Source organism: Epargyreus clarus, unplaced genomic scaffold (assembly GCF_041222505.1).
Source record: "Epargyreus clarus isolate Ecla_fem2 unplaced genomic scaffold, WU_Ecla_fem_2.2 ptg000021l, whole genome shotgun sequence".
NCBI lineage: Eukaryota > Metazoa > Arthropoda > Insecta > Lepidoptera > Hesperiidae > Epargyreus > Epargyreus clarus.
The window spans coordinates 3,426,549-3,447,603 of record NW_027332228.1 but is presented as its reverse complement, the minus strand read 5'-3'; the positions used below and the strand labels follow the sequence as shown (position 1 = coordinate 3,447,603).

Here is a 21,055-nt window from a genome sequence, read left to right as displayed (position 1 = left end):
TATACGAACAAAATACGCCCTTAGATAAGGTTCCGTGCAACGAGTGAGATTCAACCATAAAGAAACCTATAATAATTGGAATCCATATAAATTTAACAGTCGACATCTTGTAACATAATCGTTCCCCTCATTAAACTAATTCAACTTCAATGACATTATTGTATGAAATGGAAAGTCAGTTATGTATGTGAATCATTATAAAAGAAAGTAAATATTAACAGGGTTAAATCTATGTTTAATTAACGTTTGTTAATTTATATAATGATTACTAAAGCTGTATTCACATCTACAAATTTGTAAAGTTTAGACTCGTTTTAAAATAAAAACGTAACAGTCTGTATACTCTGGTTAACCCCACACTAAATTAATGTAGGACCAATTATAATATATACGTAAACTTGCGCTAATAATCTTTTAATATTACTTCAAGTCTCTATTACACAATTGTCAAATGTAAATAGAGCATTAGTAAATAAAACTGCTGTATCAACTATTTATTAAAATATATAATACTATGCATATAATGTTTTACATATAAAATAGAAGGGTTTTGGAAAGGCTCTTAAACAAAAAGTAAGTGCGGAATTATCTCTCAAAATACCACTATATCTGTTTTTCGCTTGTAACTGACCAGTTAACACAACAGCGCACGTCTAAAAATAATGATCTTAGGAGTTATTCCAACATTATGTAAGCAACAAAGAGTTTGCTTTGCTGTTGACAAAATAATTTCAATAAAAGTAAATTAACGATTAATTTTCCGACCCAACCCTGACTTTATTCTGATCACGCTATGGACATTCACACATATTGTCTTTGTTAATTAAGATGTTATCTTGTAAAATATGCCATAAAAATTCATAAGTGACCTATCTATGAGTTACAAGAATCGCACCCCTTATAACGAAAATTTTTACAACTGGGATCCACCATAGACAATACAAAGACATTCCTTTTATCGATAACTCTTAATTAATTTTTCAGAATAGTTAAATAAGGTCGTCAGTATCCAAAAAAACTATAATAGTTTCCTACTTGACGATAGCAATGAACATGAGTGCAACCATTATCACGTAATTTTTCACATTCTTATCGTCAAGTGGATTACCGTCCTAATGAAACGAGACGAATAATGATCACAAATTAGAACACTTTCGTTTATATTGATTATTATATCCTTCAAACCAGAACAATCTTCAGGTTTATATCTGATACCTACAATCGAATATATGGGAATATAGTCCAACCCAATTAAATAACATCCTAACTGAGAGCGAGAACTTACGGAGCTTTTTTTCGTCTCCATGTGTGGACAAGGTATGAATATATTTTGTTTTAAAAATGACAACATTATCATATACGTCTACGCGCGGTTTTCAGAATAAAAACCTTCTATTCCCCGAACGAACACTCCGTAAGTTCCAAGCCTGACAACAACAATACGGCACCCTTTATAGAAATAGAAAACTTTGGCATATGCAACATGCTCGAAAACAGTCCGATTAATTCCACACTGGTTCTGTGAACACTATTTAATACGACTTGGATCATGATGTTTTGGTCGTTGGCGGGGTTGGATCGGTAGTGATGTCGACGAGCGTGGCCTCCGCGGGAACTGGCGGCGAGGCCTCCGGGACCTCCGGCGGGAACTGCGGGATCACGTGCGTTGATTGTATCTTTCTCACCGCGTCCATGTTCACTTTGGTCGATAGGTTCTTTTGTCGCGTTTGCTCCGACAATCTCTCGCTCAACGCCTTGAGCGCGATTTGGCTGTAAATTGTTTAGTTTTAATCGCACCTTATGGTGTTTTATATATAGGGGTCTTGCCACAAGTTAAATAGAATATCCAATATCCAAAAAATATCCAATCTTTCAAACTGGAACTAAACAAATGCTAAAACGAAATATCACACACACGCACACACATACAGACACGGTAACATATTATATTCGATAAGGCAATTCGATAAGTAAAATGCGTTTTTAAATCATTTTAACATTAGAGTATACTTATGAGAATATTATTTCAAAAAGGCCTCACTAGTCAACATTATATAATTTTCTGTCGACACACCATTCGAAAATGTATTTGAATATAGACTTTAAATTGTATAGCTTTAAACACATTCTACTATTTTTGAAGTGTCGTATCACAACTAATTATCACCAATTTATTTGTAAAGAGCACACCTACATTAACCATACCTACAAAAGTATAGTATTGACAATATAATTTTAATGTTACATCGTAGAGCATTGTATCATAATTTTCCCACACGGAAATGTAGCGTCTTCTCTACCCTACAAACTACAACGAACTCTCATACTGTTGTTATAAGTATGAGACTACAAAATTTTCTACAACCTCAAACACTAATGTGCTACAAAAAACAAGTCTTAAAATAATAAACAATAGATGACGTGGGCTCTTCAAAAAAGGCACAAAAAGATCTCTCCTCCAAAGCGACGGATTAGCGACTCTTCTGGGGTTGCAAATGTGCATAGATGACGGTGACTACTTTCCGTCAGGTAGCCCTATCGTAAGATTTAAGAATACAGCTTACCGGCGTCTCTCCATATCCTGTGGTTCGACGCCAGGCATAGATATGGTGACCCCCCGCGGGCTGAGCGCGAGGTGCACGCGGCGGGGGCTCGGCGAGCACACGCCCATGCGGACCAGGCAGCGGTGAGGGGGGCCCAGGATCCCCCGCACCACTGGTTGCAGGACCGTTGGGAAGAAACTGGAAGGAAACATTTTTTTTACCACTTACATTTAATTTACTTTATTACTTTATGTCCCTGAAGGTAAAATATTGGAACTGAATTTTAAATTTAAACCATAACTTCAACCTATTGATATATCCCACCAATTGGTGAAATTTTACAGTTTTCGTTTGGATAAGCTTAGTGTCGTTATTAAAATGGTCCACCACATGTACTATATATATAACAGTGGCATTTGACTGTTTTATTTTGCATTTGTGAGAATAGGAAGCAGCAAAGCATATAGCTCCCATAATCATTGATTTGACCCATTCATGTTCATCATGGTATTGCTGCTATTGTACTTTATGCAAAAAAATAAGCAATGTTGAAAAATTTTGTTCTTTCCAACTTTTGTAATAAAAGTAATTAACAATACATATAAAGACATATTCGTGATATAATTCCAACTACTGATATTTTCCTTAAAAAACATTCCATATCGCACCTTGAATACCAAACAGGATATTTAACTCACATTCTATAATTAACTTTATTTGGCTAATAAAACTCCAAGCAAAAACAAGTACACATTAAGGTTGAAATATTGTGTCCAGCCTAAAACATAATTAGATATGCCTAATGCACATAATCACTTTTTGTACAAAGTCCAGAAATATGTTTTACTTTGCTAATTTTTTACTACACATCCTCTTGTTCACAGATTAACCAAACACTTAAAGTATTATAAGAGCCATATTATATAATAGATACATATAATAAAAATATAAGCTTCACTTGTCCATACACCAAATTTATTTGCAGAATTGAGAATAAGAAATGGTAGCAATTTTACCAACTTTAGAATTTTTGTGTGTCTGTTTTTCTGTGGGATTGAAATTGCATGAAACCAAAACTAAATTGAATTCAATAGAATAATGATATTCATAGTCCACATCTTGACTTAACATGTAGTCGTTACTTTATTCAAACCCATCCAGGAGATATTCTAAATACATGCAATAGGTATTATGTTTGAACACTTATGTAAATAAATCGATAATCTAATCATAAAAACATGATAAGATATATGTTACTGCTCTTATTTATAGTTAAGCCCATTTTAATAACCAAATCAATTATGGTCAAAACTGCCTCAATCATAATTTTGTCATAAAGTAAGAAAAATCTGTTGTCTGTGCTAAATATAAAATTGTTAAGTCTTTTAAGCTTTTGTAAGGTTTGTTTTTCTCATCTTTTCAAAACCTTTGTTTATTACATTGTAAGATACATACATTTGGGACAAATATGCATTATTTTTGATTAGATAACAGATCTTCACTCTTCTAGAACATAACTTCTTCAATAACTCTACTTTAAAAATAGATTTAAGACCCAAATTTCCTTTACATGAATTTCTTCCTATGAATACCACTGATATGGTTTAAAAAAAATAGAAAAATATGACTTACTTATCAAAGCTAAAATTATCCGCCATGTCGCCTCTACTGCCATTGCTGTGCCTTTGCCAGAAGCGGAGGTACATCCAGGACAGAATGGTCCCGCTGCCCCACATGCAGGGGTATGTGCCCTCCAGAGCACCGATGGCCCAGAGTATAATCGCCGTCACAAGAATCAATAAGGGCAGTGACCTATTTGTAAACTTTCCTGGAATATAAATAGGAATATCAGTTAAATAAATTATTGGGATGAAATACAGTAGTAGCAATATGCAGGGCCAGATTTAAGGGGGGGGCAACCGTGGGCCTCCACAAAAGAGGGGTCCCCACAATAGAGATGTTGGATTTTTTTTTTAATTCCAACTAGTAAACACTAGTAAAAAAAATATTATTTTTTTTTTCGCTGTTTTACCTTTATCTACAATACTTTGTACAAACATGAATACTAGAAGAATCTACCTGCGTTTCACAATAAAATATTTATTAAATAACTCAACAGAAAAAAATTGTTCATTTTATTCGGAAAATAATTTCGGGCCAGGGGGCCTCCACTTCTTTGTTGCCCCAAGGCCTCTAGACCTCTAAATCCGGCCCTGGCAATATGCAGTGATAGTAGTTAAGACTAATATCATTGAGGGTAAAACTTTCAATGGACAAACATGAATCAAATGTCAGAGATTCCTTATGTCAGAGGTAACTTTGATTTTTGTTTGTTAAGTATTTATTTTACATATCTTCGGTGTGTCCATTTATAACACCAGAAGGTTAAAATAACTGTCATTATATTAAACCTCATCAACTCAACCTCATCTGTTACGTATAATATTTATTTAGTTATTTTCCTAATGAAATACTCAAAAATTTTATAGAACTATGTGCATTTTAAAAAATCAATTATCACTTGATTAAACAGTAAAGGCAAAGAGTGAAGAAAGCCTAGTTCACTAATGTATATGAAGTCCAGCAATTCACACTTGTTAGCGCAATGGACCATGACCTAATGATCTAAATCTCTCTTACTCCAAGATGAAACCTGTGCCCAGCAGTGAGACTTAATAGGTTTGTTTTTATATTTTTGTTTTTCATTTTTGTATATATGTAAATTTTGTAAATAAGTTATTTTATATGTATAGTTTAATTTATTTCTTTTATTTTTCTGTAAGTTTAATTATAATTGTAAATATTTTTCAGTTCATAAATATTATTCTTGTTTATTGGTTGACATTAGAGTTAAAATTCATGATTCTCAAAAAGCCTTATTATTGTGCCAGAAACAGTTATTCTCGTAATTATATGTATATGTTTTAATTGCAACTGGTTTTTTTTTATAGAATGCAAAACTGCTTTACTAAATAACTTCCAATATTAGCAAATAAAAACACATAAACCAATAAATGAAGCAATTTAAACTTCACTTTTAATATCGTACACTTTGTGTTGAGTCATTGCAATAAAATAAATTGAACAGTAGATAGGAAACAATTCAAATAGATAAGAATTCTTACGAAATTAATAATTATTACACAATATTATATTGTATGTTTTTGCATAGCAAATTGTAAAACAATTATAATGACGTGTGTACATTGTTGTCTCGTAAAGTAATATTTGGTGTATACTTGTTATGTTTATTACCTAAGGGAGTCTTGAAAATGAGGTGGTCAGGCATAATCTGCTTAACTGCCACGCAAACGGCTGCTAAATAGCCCGCTAGCCCGTGAACGTGTATGTCGAACAACAGCGAAGTATCTTGAGTCCACGCAAATATCACCAAGTAATAAAACGTTGTTAGGAAGGCCACTCCAAAATTCGTCAAGAAAAAGAACTTCATCATCTCTATTTGACCCCATAGCGGCTCTATCAACTTCCCGCACAACCCTACAGTTATTATATCGATGATCACCTCCCACAAATGTATCTCTAGAAACCAGAACGTGAAAGTGGACCACAATTGAAAAGAAGGTGGTAACAGATACCCAGGTGTAACACTAAGAATGTTCACCACATCATCAGAAAACGACAGTATATACCCTATAACTACCACAACACAAATAAACTTCACTGATGGCGATGTATTGCCCAATAAAGCAGAAAACTGTTGTCGTAAATACGGTAAATTACGACTAAATACCCTGAGCGCAGCCATTTTTGTGACGGTTGAACTATTTGTCAAAGTCAAAGTCATTAGTTATGTCAAAACAATACAAAACACTTAAATTTATTTTTTATCACCATTGAATAACCTTGGATTCATTCTTTTCTGCATTTTATTAGTCAATTTATTTTTCAATCGAAACAATCTTTTTTGCATTTCATAAAAAATGCCAGTTTCTTTATGCATAAATGTGGATATCTATATGGACTATTAGACTGCTATTCTAATTCATTACATTATTCACAATGTTCTTGCATTTATATTTTAACAACTGGTTTGATTACTTTTTATAAAATCAAATAAGTTTACTTATTATGATAATTTGACATGTTTGACCTTCGTTATCTATGCATGAATTTGACATTGATGAGCCAATCCATGAATTTACCAATGTCAAAACAAAAACAGAAAAAAATTACATTTACAACACGAAGTAAAAGAACTTAGAGGATAAAATACGTAGATTAAAAATCGCTAATCACAACTAGTAACTCTAGCACTGAGCTATTATATCAATTTTAAGTGTAAATGTTAATACAAAGGTTTTTCAGGAGCGCTATTCTGGTTTGTAAATGTTTCATTCTTTTACCATTACCGGCCGGTAATTTAACTTACCGATACAATACAATATTCTTCTAATTTACCAATTACTATACTTTTAATATACTTCTAGTTTCTAAATTACATATTACGACGTGAAACTTTCTTTTACCGTAGCTTCGCGTCGCAAATCTATTTGGAGGCGTAATGGCGAACCAATGCGGCGGGAAAAGTATCCACTATTTGTCTCAGAAGGACGCTGCGGCGCTCGACCAGGACCTGTTTAACGAGTACAAGTTCAGCGTGGACCAGCTGATGGAGCTGGCTGGCCTGAGCGTGGCCACGGCCGTCGCACGCGCTTACCCACCTAACACGTTGGTTTTTATTTATTTTATTGGACTATTAACAGAAATACATGTTATATTATGATGTAACAATGTGTTATGTTACTTTTTCTTATGATATCAAAGTAGTAAATAAGAACTATTCAGGCCGCCTACTGGTATGTGGCTACTGCCGCCTACGCACACTGCACCTTAGAGGACTGCAGTCTTACATGGGGTCAGGTACAGATGTATTCTCCTGAGAACTAATTTGGAATGCTTCATGTGTTTCAGACATACTACAGTGCAACCTCGATATAACAAATCGGAGGGGAACAAGAAAATATTCGTAATATCAAGTAATTCGTTGAACTGAGGTTTGTTATGTTGAGGTTAGATTGGTCTAAAATTCGTTATAAAGAGGTAAAATAATAGTTTTATTCACCTCAATATTACTTACTTATCTTGTTATAGCGAAAAACTTCTACTAATAAATGATAACACATTTTTATCAAATTACCATATGTATTTGCTATGTATTTAAAAACAATTAGGTAGATAGTAAATTTTTTTTCTTACATTAATAATCAAAAACAATTAACAATGTGGTTATATAGTAGCTTAATCTCAATTTTGTTCATTGATTAGAAAAAAAGTCATTGATAGTTGTCTGTTTACCACCGGTATGAGTTATGACATCCAAAGCGCAATCTAATTTCGTGATGGATTTCACTACAAGAGTTATATTATTGGTGGAAACTTTATATAAAGGTTTTGGGTTGGCAAAATTCGTTAATTAGAGGTATGAATACTTTTTCTTGATAGTTGAAAATTCGTTATTAAGAGGTTGTACGCAAAGAATGTTCGCAATGTAAAGGTATATTTTATATTGACTCTTATGGACAATTCAAGGGGATTACGAAGAATTTGTTAAATCGAGGAAGTCGTTATATTGAGGTACGTTATATTAAGGTTGCACTGTAATTATTGATATATTTTTACTCCTATTACAACTCTATTACTAAAGTAAAACTGGGTTTCTAAATATTGCAAGGCTAGCAATTATTATTATTGTATTCTTATACTTTTTACTTTTAATACCTAAAGTCATCTGGTAAAAAATATGAGGAAATCATCTATTCATTAAGAGTTTTATATTTTCCCGATTTTCTGAAATTAATCTCAAAATTTAATATCTACATTACAGGCATGCATCAGCGCTTATAGTGTGTGGTCCTGGTAACAATGGTGGTGATGGTTTAGTGGCAGCTCGCCACATGGCCCTCTTCGGTTACACTGTAGCTGTCCATTATCCAAAACGCACACCAAAACCTCTGTATGAGAATCTGCTACATCAATGCCAGAGCTTTGGAGTAGATATTATTGAATCATTGCCTCCACCAAGTGAGCTGAAGAATACATACAAAGTTTTAGTGGATGCTTTATTTGGATTTAGTTTCAAGCCTCCAGTTAGAGAAGAGCTGAAACCAGCTTTAGATGCTCTGATTGATGCTGGGTTGCCAGTGTGCAGGTAATTTCATTTGAAAAATATATTTTTAGTTTTATTTTATTATTTTTAGTAATAATAATAATAATAATAATAAGCCCCTCATAAATCTAACTCCACGTCCGGTACGACCACCTGTTACCACGTGAGGGGCGGACATTGGTAGCATTTAGCTTCAATACCAATGACTAACGGAGCACTAGTAGTCAGAACTTATGCGATGCGACTAAGAAGTAGGCAAATACCCCAGGCGGGTACCCGCGAGGGAGAATCCCGCCCCGGGCCTTCTGGTTCGGGCTGCCCCACGTATTCTGGGGGGGGCAACGCTTCGCATATGACTGCCCAGTCTCGGACTGCTGTAGTCGACAATTCATCCCATATCATCTCACATCCATCATCGCCCATATCATCAACGCAGAGCATTTTTCCATCACCCAGTTCATCGCCATATTCATACCAGACCCAGTCATCATCATCATCATCTAGATCGAATACCTTAACACCTGTGTCAAGTGAGTGTGCACATGAAAGGAATGGGAAATCTGTGCGCACCACTGAACGTATTTTGCGGGGAAATGTTGTACAGGGTGCTATTCATGCTGAAGAACCTGTACCCATATCCAACGTATCACGCAAGCGCAATAAATGGAGCAAAGATATGAATGAATATATATTGCGCACATACTTTCAAATTACAAAATTAGAAACTGAGAACAAAAATAGCTACCTTCCATTACTTTACACTAAATTTTCTGATAAGTTCCCACATATGAAAGTTAGTCGTCAGCGGGTTGGAGATCAAAGAAGGGCGATCATTCGCAATAAGCTACTAAAACAACATGAAATAGATAACATTTATGCAGAAGTACAGTCAGAATTTACAAATGAAATACATACTACACATCAAAGTCAAAATATATTAACAGGCCAACGCATGCGATGGACTTCGGAACACAATGAATCGATTATTCGCTCATATTTGAAGATAACAAAATTAGAAACTGACATGACAGCCTACAGGACGTTATTACATCATGATTTTATTATTAAGTTCCCTCATCTTGCACATATCACTGTACAACGAATTGCTGACCAAAGGAGGGTGATTACAAATAATCAACTAATCTCCGAAGAACAATTAGAAGCCATAAAAAGAGAAATAATTTCAGAATTGCAAATTTCACAAAAAACTGCATTGAACTGTAATAATATTATTTTATCTGAAACTGATATAAATAGTGAAATCAATAGAAATGAAACCTTTCTAGATAATATAGACATAAATTTCCTTGAACATCACGATCAACTAGAACAAAGTAGTGAAGAAAGAAATTATGAGATAGACAAAACATTTCAAGAAACACTTACATATTTTACAGGCACAGATCCAACTAAAAGACAACATATCCCACAGCAAAAATCATCTAAAAAATTAGCTAATATCATTTTCTATATTAATACAACTTTATTACCGGAAAACTTAAATGAGGTTACAACTTTTGAAACTTTTCAAACTGTAATATATAGTGCAGCGTGGACAGCATCAAAGTGCAACGGGTCCAAAATTAGCATACCGTCTAGAGATAACAGATACCGAAATAGAAGTAGTCGAAAGCCTAAATGGCAGATTAGGATAGAGGAAAAGGTAAAGGATTTAAGGAGAAAAATTGGTAGACTAACACAATTTATAGCGGGAAATAAAAGTAGGAAACTAAAACAACACATAGATTACATAATCAAAACATATAAATTACACTCAGTTCATGAAGAAGAAAACACACAATTATCACATTTTCTAGACACATTAAAACAGAAATTAATAGTGGCAAGTAGCAGGCTGAAACGATATAAAATATGTACACTTCGTAAAACTCAAAACAAACACTTTATCACAAACGAAAAACAATTTTATAGGGGTCTAAGAAATACAGGAAATAATGAAACCTCTAGTCGTAATACAGCAAATATCCTACATGAACAGATTACACCTACATCGAAAGACCTTTATGACTACTGGTCTTCTATATGGGATAATGAAGTTACCCATAAGGAAGATGCAGGATGGATAAAAGAAGAAAAGGTAAGAAATAGTACTATAGGAGAAATGGAGTTTCGAGTAATATCTGTGGAAACGTTAACAAATGTACTTAATAAACTTCAAAATTGGAAAGCGCCAGGTTCAGATTGTATTCAAAATTTCTGGTATAAAAAATTTACACACACACATTCTTATCTTCTTAAATACATAAATAACTTTATACAAAACCCACAACTGTTACCTAAATATATAATGGCAGGAACTACTTACATGCTTCCAAAAGACACAACCGATCAAATGAATCCATCAAAATATAGGCCAATTACTTGTCTCCAAACCTTTTATAAAATTATAACATCATGTTTGGCTGATAATATTTATGAACATATAAATACAAATAACATTTTAACAGAGGAACAAAAAGGTTGTAGAAAATTAAGTCAAGGTTGTAAAGAACAATTAATAATAGACTCAGTCATAATGAAACAAGTACAGCAGAAAAAGAAAGATCTTTACAGCATGTATGTTGATTACCAGAAGGCATATGATTCAGTTCCCCATTCTTGGTTAATAGAAGTATTACGTATATATAAAATTCATCCACAAATCATTAGTTTTCTTAGTAATATCATGAAAAATTGGACTACACGACTAAAACTGACAACAACAAATGGCATTACGGAAACACCATTAATTAACATCAAGCGTGGAATATACCAAGGCGATGCTCTGAGTCCTTTATGGTTTTGCCTTGCACTCAACCCATTGTCTAAAATTCTAAGTTTAAGTGGTACTGGATATACATTAAAATACCTGGACAGCGAGCCTAATGCTGAAACAAGTGTACAAAATATTAGAATCAACCATTTGCTCTATATGGACGATATAAAATTATATGCTGATACCAAAGATGATTTGCACCGTCTAGCTAACATAACAGAAAAATTTTCACACGATATACACATGAAATTTGGAATAGAAAAATGTAAAGTTAATTCAGTACAGGCAGGAAATACACAGCAACTCACATACCAGATGGAATCCGGCGAGTATATAGACCCTTTAGATCAAACCAGAGGTTATAAATATCTTGGATACACACAATCAAAATTCATACATCACAAAGAAATTAAATCAATGTTATCTACGCAATTTAAGCACAGAATGAACACAATTCTTAAATCACAGCTAAATTCAAAAAACTTAGTTAAAGCAGTAAATACATTTGCCATACCTATTCTAACTTATTCTTTTGGAATTATTAATTGGACCAAAACAGAATTAAAAAGTCTCCAACGTATTATAAATACCTCACTCACCAAACACCGTAAACATCACCCTAGGTCATGTGTACAACGTATGACTCTACCACGTAAAGAAGGGGGTAGGGGGTTCATAGATATTAGTAATTTACATAACAATCAAGTTAAAAACCTACGTACGTATTTTCATGGCAAGATAGTAACTTCAAATCTCCACAAGGCTATTGTTCAAAATGATATAAAGTTAACCCCCCTTAATTTGAGTCACAGGTCAAAACAGAAGAATGAAGAACTGACGGACATACAAACAAAAATCTTTGAATGGACCCAGAAATCTCTACATGGAAGACATCGTCATGACTTATGCCAAACTAACGTAGACAGAATTGCGTCGAACGAATGGCTGAGGCGTGGCGACCTCTTCCCAGAGACCGAAGGGTTCATAATAGCTATACAAGACCAGGTGATAGAAACACGAAATTATCAGAAACACATAATGAAAAGCCCTATCCCCACAGATCTATGCAGACGGTGTAGTAGCTCATCGGAAACTATCCAACACATCACCGGGGCATGTAAGGCAATAGTTCAGACTGACTATAAACATCGCCACGATCAAATAGCTAAAATAATCCATCAAAGGCTAGCAATTAAACACAATCTTATAGCACAACCGTTCAAACCCTATTATGAATATAGACCAGAAGTCATTTTAGATAATAGAACTCATAAACTTTACTTTGATAGAGCAATATTAACAGATAAAACTATCCACTACAATAGACCAGATATAACATTAATTGATAAAGTCAACAAAATAGCTTACATTATTGATATTGCCATTCCAAATTCCCATAATGTGCAGAACACAATAGCAGAAAAGATAGGTAAATACACTGATCTTAAAGATAAGGTAACTCGAATGTGGCAGTTACGAAAAGCTGTTATTGTACCGATAGTTATTTCCACTACTGGCATAATTCCCACTCAACTAAAACAATCACTTAGTACACTAAATTTACCAGCATACACATATATAAGTTTACAAAAAGCTGTAATTTTGAACACATGCAGAATTGTACGAAAATTTTTACAAGTTGAAAAGGATTCGATTACCACGACGACTTAGTTTAGTTGTAAATGGCACACACTTGGCTTAGGCCCGTGAATGTCAATACTCCGGATGCATAATGCCGAGCTTAACATAAGAAGGAATATAAAATAATAATAATAAACATTTACTGCCTTTGAAATACAAAAAAATACACATTACATAATACATGCTAACTTAAAATTAATACTGGGCAAAAGGAAGTAACTCAGCTTTTGCTGATAAGGATTGTAATACTGTTCAGTGCTGATTTTCAGTCACACCCTTCTCCCTATGGTGTTAAGCGGGAGAAAAGGGCCTGGGTTCCCAACCATTTACTACTTTTATCTCTAGATGGAAACTTAAACAATAGAGATATAATTATTATTTGTAATTAATAAATTATATACTTATCCACATCCTTTGAGCATTTATTTTGTTTATTTTTTTTTCAGTGTGGACATCCCTAGTGGCTGGGATGTAGAAAAAGGCCCAGGATCTGATCGGGCTCTCAAGCCAACCTTGTTAATTTCCTTATCAGCACCCAAATTGTGTGCTAAGCCAGAGATACTAGGAAATGCCAAACATGTCCTGGGTGGTAGATTTTTACCCCCAAAAATAATTGAAAAATACAATTTAACAATACCAGCTTATCCTGCTCAAGATCAAGTTGTACAACTTTCTTGTTAGAATGCATTTAAAATGTGGAGAGGAATTTAAAGTAAAGTATATGGATGCTTAGTGTAGGGATAAAGGGAATGCTTTTACACATTGTTATTATTTAAGAAAAATAAAGATTGTTGTTTTTTTAATTATTTACTTTTCCCTTTAACCATGCATATAAACTAGATTAGTTTGTATTTTAAAAAGTATATACAGTGAATGAGAACAGTGCATCTACATAGAAGTGAAACTTCTTATAGGTACATAGCATTACAATAATAATGATAACAACAAATATATACGAGATAATATAAAAGAAAGTTGTGTTAGTTACACTATTTATAACTCAAGAACGGCTGAACCGTTTTGACTGAAAATTGGTATAGGGGTAGCTTAGAACCAGGAGGCGGACATAGGACATTTTTATCCCTTTCGACCGTGGGATAACGTGGGATAACAAAACATTTAGAGGGCAAAATAGCGTTTTTGTTTTTATTGTACATGTGTATCCTAAAGGAATACCATAGGAAGACCTTGAAATTAAATTAGTCACCGGGAGGCAAATTTTAGAGACCATTTAGGCCGAGAACGCACTGCGGTTAAACGCAGACTGAATAAAAATAGCTGAATACGCCAAAACGCATACGAACACGCACTGCGGTTTTCTTTTGGCTTCATTTTATTTCAGTCTCATCATGGATTTCACGCGAACAGCACGTGTTGTGGGGTTAGTTTCATCGCTCGTCCATCGAGACTGAATAAAAAACCAATGATATTTAAAACTATAGATATGTTACCTGCCCACTAAACAACACAAATAAGTGAGCGAACCGCGAGCGCATTGACACACAAATGCACGTTTTTCATTTTGCTTACATGATATTTTATAAGTGACAGAGCTAGTGGAACAATGTGATAAAAAAAGACAAGTAGTGTTTGCGTTTCAAGATTCATTCATACGTAAATATCTACGTAAATTTTGCTTCTCTATCACTACTTGTGGAAACGTATTCCACGTGATCTCTTTTTTGTCAGTTACGTAATTATGGCGGGACCAAACACGAAAAATAATCAAGATATAATGATTTTTCCTCATTTACTTGTGATATGTGATTCCTTGAAGCTAAAAATACACAATTTTTTTACATAATTTGTACATTTACGCATTGCACAAGAAGGCATTTTGAGGCTTAGAAGACTAGAATAATAAATGAATATTTCATGTTTTACCCGCTAGTAACATATCTTTAGTTTATATCAATGAGCCACCATACAATTACTATGGGAGACAAAAAACCGCGCTTTATTAAACAAGCCGCGGTCAAAATAAATCAGTCGCTTGAAAAAGTCACTAGTGCGTGCACTTGTATAGAAAGCAATATGTTTTATATTTTTGCGGTTTCAGTCTTGCGGTTAAACGCGTTTAATCGCAGTGCCTTCTCAGCCTAAGTCTTGACGATTTTTTGTTTATGTTTATGATATTGTTAGATTTCTTTTTAACGCGTGTGAAACCGCGGGGCACAGCTAGAACGAGATAATGTATAATATAAGGGTAGCAGACGAGCATGCAGTCCACCTGATGGTCAGTGGCTACTGCCGCCCATGGACATCTGTAATCAACCTCAGATAGGATTAGATACTTCTACCTGAGGTCGGCCACAGATGCGCCGCTACCCCTGAAGACTAAGCTGGAACGCCTCGGAAAAGTCTGTCTCCCTTACCACACCCTTCAAACCGGAAAACAGCAGCGCCTAACACTGCTGTTATTAGGTGGTAGAAATAGGTGCGGCGGTGGTGCCGCCGGAGTCGAACCACAAAGGGTTCTACCACCTTCTAAAACATGTTCAATCTTACACAAATTAAAAACATATAATTTATCAAGTCAAACATTTATATTAATCAATGTTATGTTATCTTATGTTAATTAACTTAAAATAATAATATTATAAATATTAGCATATTATGCTTCAATGAAACTTTTTTCGAACGGTTACTTTGTCTATGAAAATATGGCTACTGTTTGTGGCATATGTTTGACATTTTACAATTTTCGCGCCGTTATTTCCCGCTGCCGCCGGTTTGCTGTCATTTATCAAGAGGTCACCGACGTCAATTCTATAAAAATTGTTGGATTCTGTTGTGTCTTTGTCACAAATCTGTAATATTCCACCTGTTTCACAAATTTTGTAAGTATTTTCACGTTTTCCCACCACTACTGACGAGATGATATTCATTTTTCGTTAACTCTAGTCCTTATTGGAATCCTAACTAACTTTTGTAATCACGCGTTTTGTATAGAAAAAGCCGTTAAATGAAGTGTTTAGACGAATTCCCATTTCTCTTTCGTACTTCTTATCAGTTTCCTTAGTAAAATTCATTCATAATAATATTCAGGTTAAAATGTTCGAGGCACGCCTTCTCCGAAGCTCGACTCTGAAGAAAGTCCTTGAAGCCATCAAAGATCTCCTCACGCAAGCCACGTTCGACTGTGATGACAATGGAATACAATTACAAGTAAGTTCATTATCCTTAGCTGTACTTTTCTTAGGTACTTCCTTTTGTTATCTTAAGGATTTTTTACATATATCAAAGGTAGTATTCGCCAAGAGGGATGGTAAATGTCCCCTCAAAGGCAAGAGGGTTGAGGCCATAGTCTATTTCTTTGGCCAAATGCAAATTGATAGACTTCACACGTGAGATTGTTTGGTCTCTACAAATGAAAGGCAATTATTGTTGTTCGTATAATATTCAGTAATATAAAACAATATAGAATTTTTGATTCTGATTTATCTTTTATCAATGTTTCAGGCTATGGACAACTCCCATGTTTCTCTTGTATCTCTCACACTACGAGCAGATGGCTTCGACAAGTACAGATGTGATAGAAACATATCCATGGGCATGAATCTGGGAAGGTATGAATATGAAATTTTGCCATAATCAAAAGTTTTTGTAAAGATCCGGTTTTTTTAATATTTTTATGGTCTTAAAATGAACTTAAAAGCACTTTGTATTGTATTTATGTCACTAACAACACATCTTTTAAATTATAAATAGTTATTTATTGCTAGTTAGCAATGTTTAAACCTGCTAAATATAAAGCAGTGTTATTGCATCTGTAAAATATAAATAACTAACACAATTTATTAATATTCCAGCATGTCGAAGATCTTAAAGTGTGCCGGTGATAAAGACACAGTGACAATGAAAGCACAGGATAATGCAGACACAGTCACATTTGTGTTTGAGAGCCCCAACCAGGAGAAAGTGTCTGACTATGAAATGAAACTTATGAACTTGGACCTTGAACATTTAGGTAGGTTTACTTATGAATAATTTAGATCATGTTACCTATAGTCTACTATTAATATGTTTTGCACGATTTTGCTTAAGTAATCATACATTATTTGGGCCAAATGCTCATGGAAGCTACAAATGCCTGTATTGTCAACTAAGGCCCTAGTAGACAGCATAAATAAATATTGGAACAAAAATACTGCTCAATAGGAATCATTTAAAACATTGAACAAATTGTATATGAAATTCTGAGTTGAAACTAATAATTAATGCACATGCCAACAGGTATCCCAGAGACTGAATACAGCTGTACAATCCGCATGCCTAGCGGTGAATTCGCGCGCATTTGCAGGGATCTTTCACAGTTTGGTGAATCCATGGTCATATCTTGCACAAAGGAAGGTGGGTCAAAGGAATTTTTTCAAAAAGTAAAGATAAAAGTAACCCTTGAGGACTAAATTGGAATGCCTAAATGGAATGAATAAATGTTTCTTTAACCACATGCTCCAAACCAGAACAACATTTAATATTGCTGTTAATAGGCAGAAGTGTGGCAATGGTGCATCAAGAGTCAAAGTGGGTTCTACATCTTCAATACCATCTAAAAGTCAAAATTATATAATTAACAATAACATTAAACATCTAAGTTACTTCTACATCAACACTACACATATAGTGTTGATGTAGAAGTAACATTGTTTTAATATTGAAAAGTATATAGTTTCAAAGGTATATTATGTTTACTATTACTATTAGTATGAGACATACTTTTCCGAGGCATTCCAGCTTAGTCCTCAGGAGTAGCGGCGCATTTGTGGGCGACCTCATGTAGGAATATATAATCCTTTCTGGGGTTGATTACAGATGTCCATGGGCGGCAGTAGCCACTTACCAACAGGTGAACTGCAAGCTCATCTGCTACTTCTATATAAAAAATGTTTAACTCTCATTTGGCTTTGTGATAGACTGCTTCAAACCACTATTCTGCATGTTGACAAATGATTCATTATAGATTAATTTATAGTAAAATCGTTTTGCTCTCTGCAGGTGTAAAATTCTCAGCGTCTGGCGACATCGGTTCCGCGAACATCAAGTTAGCGCAAACGGCGTCCATAGACAAGGAGGAGGAGGCAGTAGTCATTGAGATGGACGAGCCGGTTACACTAACATTCGCCTGCCAGTATCTCAATTACTTCACTAAAGCTACATCGTTGAGTCCACAGGTAAATAGTTACATTATTATTTTTCTGTCTAATTTGAACAAAATATGGACTTGTGTGCTTTGATCATTAGGCATTTTCGAGGTTGTCTATGGTTTAAGTAAAAGAAAACCTTGTCATTAGTGAAAAGGTTTAGGGTGTCTTTTAGGGAACTAAAATGGTAATCCATCCAGCTAAAGTTGAATTTGTGACCAATTTCAAAAACTATTTTCAATTCTAGCAACTTTAAATATTTTTAGTTTAAATTCCATAAAACTTCCAAACAACTGTAATAGTTCCTATTTAATCATTTGTAATAGTTCCTATTCAAGTTCAAGTCAAGGCCTTTAAGACAATTAACACAACTTACCATAATGGTTAATTTAGGGATACAATAAGCACGTTATTTTTATTTATAAAGTATAACAGTCAAGTATAACATCTTATTGTCCATCTCCTCAGGTGCAACTGTCCATGTCAGCCGACGTGCCTCTAGTAGTGGAGTACCGCATCCCAGACATCGGCCACATCCGCTACTACCTTGCACCCAAAATCGAAGAGGAAGACAGCTAGATTATTGATTAACTTTATTTTCATTATGGGGGTAGGGGTAAGGAGAACAGACATGTTGGTCTGTTGAAAGTGCACAGCTGTAAGCTGGAAATAACAGTTCGAAAACCCTTCATAATGGCGCTAGTGTAATAAAAGAAATAAAGTTAGCTGTTGTAGACAAAATGAACTGTGCAGGGTTGATAAATTTAATAATTTTGGTGACGATTAGCCCATAGAACAGCAGTATAGAAAACCTCAATGTTTGTGTAATCGAAAATAATTTCGTAAATATTTTTGCACTTTTTACAATTTACACGACCTTCAACAGTCACTTGGATTTTGACGGTTCTTCTTACCTCTACAGTCCGTAATTTTCATATTATTACTTGTTATTTCTCGCCTATATCCACTATCATGTCATACACTGTGTGTATCAAACAAATTATGTGAAGAACTGATTAAGAGCGAACTATTTTGGTGTAATTAAAGTATTTTGCATAAACATTTTCATACTTTTTTAAAAAATTATATTACCCGCTATTCTATAGCATAGTATATAGTATTCTACATTTTCTTTTCTACTATTATTCAAAAATATGAAATTTTTGTTTCAAAAATTAAACTGTTGTTGTGTGTCGAACTTTTTAATCTTGTCCAGAAAAGGCGAATCCGTTGCTATCTTTTCGCGCGTACGTTGCGCGTACGTTCAGAAGGAGCATACCAAGACACGATTCTATATCAATTTTGGCGATCTATATCCATTGCCCTTGATCCTGTAGTGAAAAATTATCTCAGTGCCATAGTGTAACACTTACAACACATTGCTCAATCTCTGTCGACTCATTAGTACTTTTAATAACTGTTAAGTTATGCAGGGACAAAATGCAAGCTACAGTTAATCATAACATGCATATTAGTCCAACACCAGCTACTGTTTCCTTACGAAACAAAATAACATAGATTCGCACCAAAAACAGCCTGCGCAGTTAATAAGCGTTATTTATTTGATTACATGAATAGATTATAAATATGGTAAATAAATAATTTAGTTACGTTTTTATACCTTTATTCCACATACTACCAAAGAAAAAATAACCAAGTAGATTCCTAATCAACATGCACTTTCTGTTATAATATCAGACAAACAGATCTCGGAGTGTTTATGTCCATCATATATCGCACACTTGCCTCCTATACCACGATACATTAAGATATTAACGCGTTACCAATATTAGAAATCCATTTGGTTATTCTGTCTATGTATAAAATATTACAATTAAATCCAATTAATCATGTTCATGTTACACATGAGTATTTAAATAAATATTAATTAAATGGCATTATGCTTCACTACTGGAATATACAAAAAGAAAATGACACAACAGGAATTAAAATAATGGAATGAACTTAAAGCTCGACATTTTAATTATAAATAGAAATCCTAAACGTAAAACCGACACACACTACTTGAAATAAAGAAATTGTTAAATGTTTTCAAAGTACCAAACTCTTATATACATACGTATATACTCTTCATCTTTGTCGTAGTTTTTTTTTTGTATAAAATATTGCCATTACATTCGAAATCAAGGAGACGTTATTGTTCAATTCGAATCAATTGTAGTAATGGTCTAATATGTTATCCCTATGAATTGGCAAACTGCTATTGAAATGAGTTACCATACCATTGATACATAATAAATATTCTTTCCACACATTGAAATTAAATTGGATATAAAGCACTGATTATTCCCTTCATTTTTATAATATTCCCCTCCTTTTCTAATGGGTTTCATCCTACTACAATTTTATTTCACTTTTTATTATTTTTAAAGGCTTCTACCCTAGTCTAATTAGATTATTTAAGATTTTAGTATTAAAACATCATAGCAATATCTTTATTTCGAATCCGCGGATTATATATATTTTGAGACAATTAACTCTTAATTTATAAAGATAAATACACGCAAACCTAAATTTCAATTGTAGGGTTAAATATTTACTTAATATTAATGTATTTTCCCGTACATTATTATATTTCGTACATGGGCAAAATATGAAAATAAAATTGAGAATTCTAACCTAACCTAACATAGCTACATCGAAGTCGAGATACTAAAATATTACAACTAGATTATAAAAAATAAGTCACTCATAGCAAGTTGAATATATTAAAAATATTTAAAATACCAAAGGAGGGTGGGCAGGAAAATGAAGTGTTCGTACACCGCTACCCTTGCGACTGACCACTTGAATTTGTAACACT

At 33.9% G+C, this 21,055-nt stretch overlaps 3 protein-coding genes across 3 annotated transcripts; 2 read left to right on the top strand and 1 right to left on the bottom strand.

The window, feature by feature from the left end:
* Positions 1-719: 719 nt before the first annotated feature.
* On the bottom strand, positions 720-6,347 carry LOC140750958 (transmembrane protein 115). Its single transcript, XM_073084724.1, has 4 exons — positions 5,799-6,347; positions 4,176-4,371; positions 2,565-2,741; positions 720-1,770 (listed from the first exon to the last, which is right to left on the bottom strand). Exons 1-4 carry the CDS (start codon positions 6,307-6,309, stop codon positions 1,548-1,550), a joined length of 1,107 nt encoding a protein of 368 aa, XP_072940825.1. The 5' UTR covers positions 6,310-6,347; the 3' UTR covers positions 720-1,547.
* A 321-nt stretch (positions 6,348-6,668) lies between these two features.
* On the top strand, positions 6,669-13,893 carry Naxe (NAD(P)HX epimerase). The gene is made up of 4 exons (XM_073084726.1): positions 6,669-6,882; positions 7,036-7,232; positions 8,389-8,712; positions 13,534-13,893. The coding sequence occupies exons 1-4, from the start codon at positions 6,847-6,849 to the stop codon at positions 13,766-13,768; spliced, it is 792 nt and encodes a 263-aa protein (XP_072940827.1). The 5' UTR covers positions 6,669-6,846; the 3' UTR covers positions 13,769-13,893.
* Positions 13,894-15,771: 1,878 nt separating this feature from the next.
* On the top strand, positions 15,772-19,293 carry Pcna (proliferating cell nuclear antigen). Its single transcript, XM_073084750.1, has 7 exons — positions 15,772-15,927; positions 16,136-16,255; positions 16,550-16,656; positions 16,900-17,057; positions 17,324-17,440; positions 18,086-18,261; positions 18,700-19,293. Exons 2-7 carry the CDS (start codon positions 16,142-16,144, stop codon positions 18,808-18,810), a joined length of 783 nt encoding a protein of 260 aa, XP_072940851.1. The 5' UTR covers positions 15,772-15,927; positions 16,136-16,141; the 3' UTR covers positions 18,811-19,293.
* Positions 19,294-21,055: the final 1,762 nt, after the last annotated feature.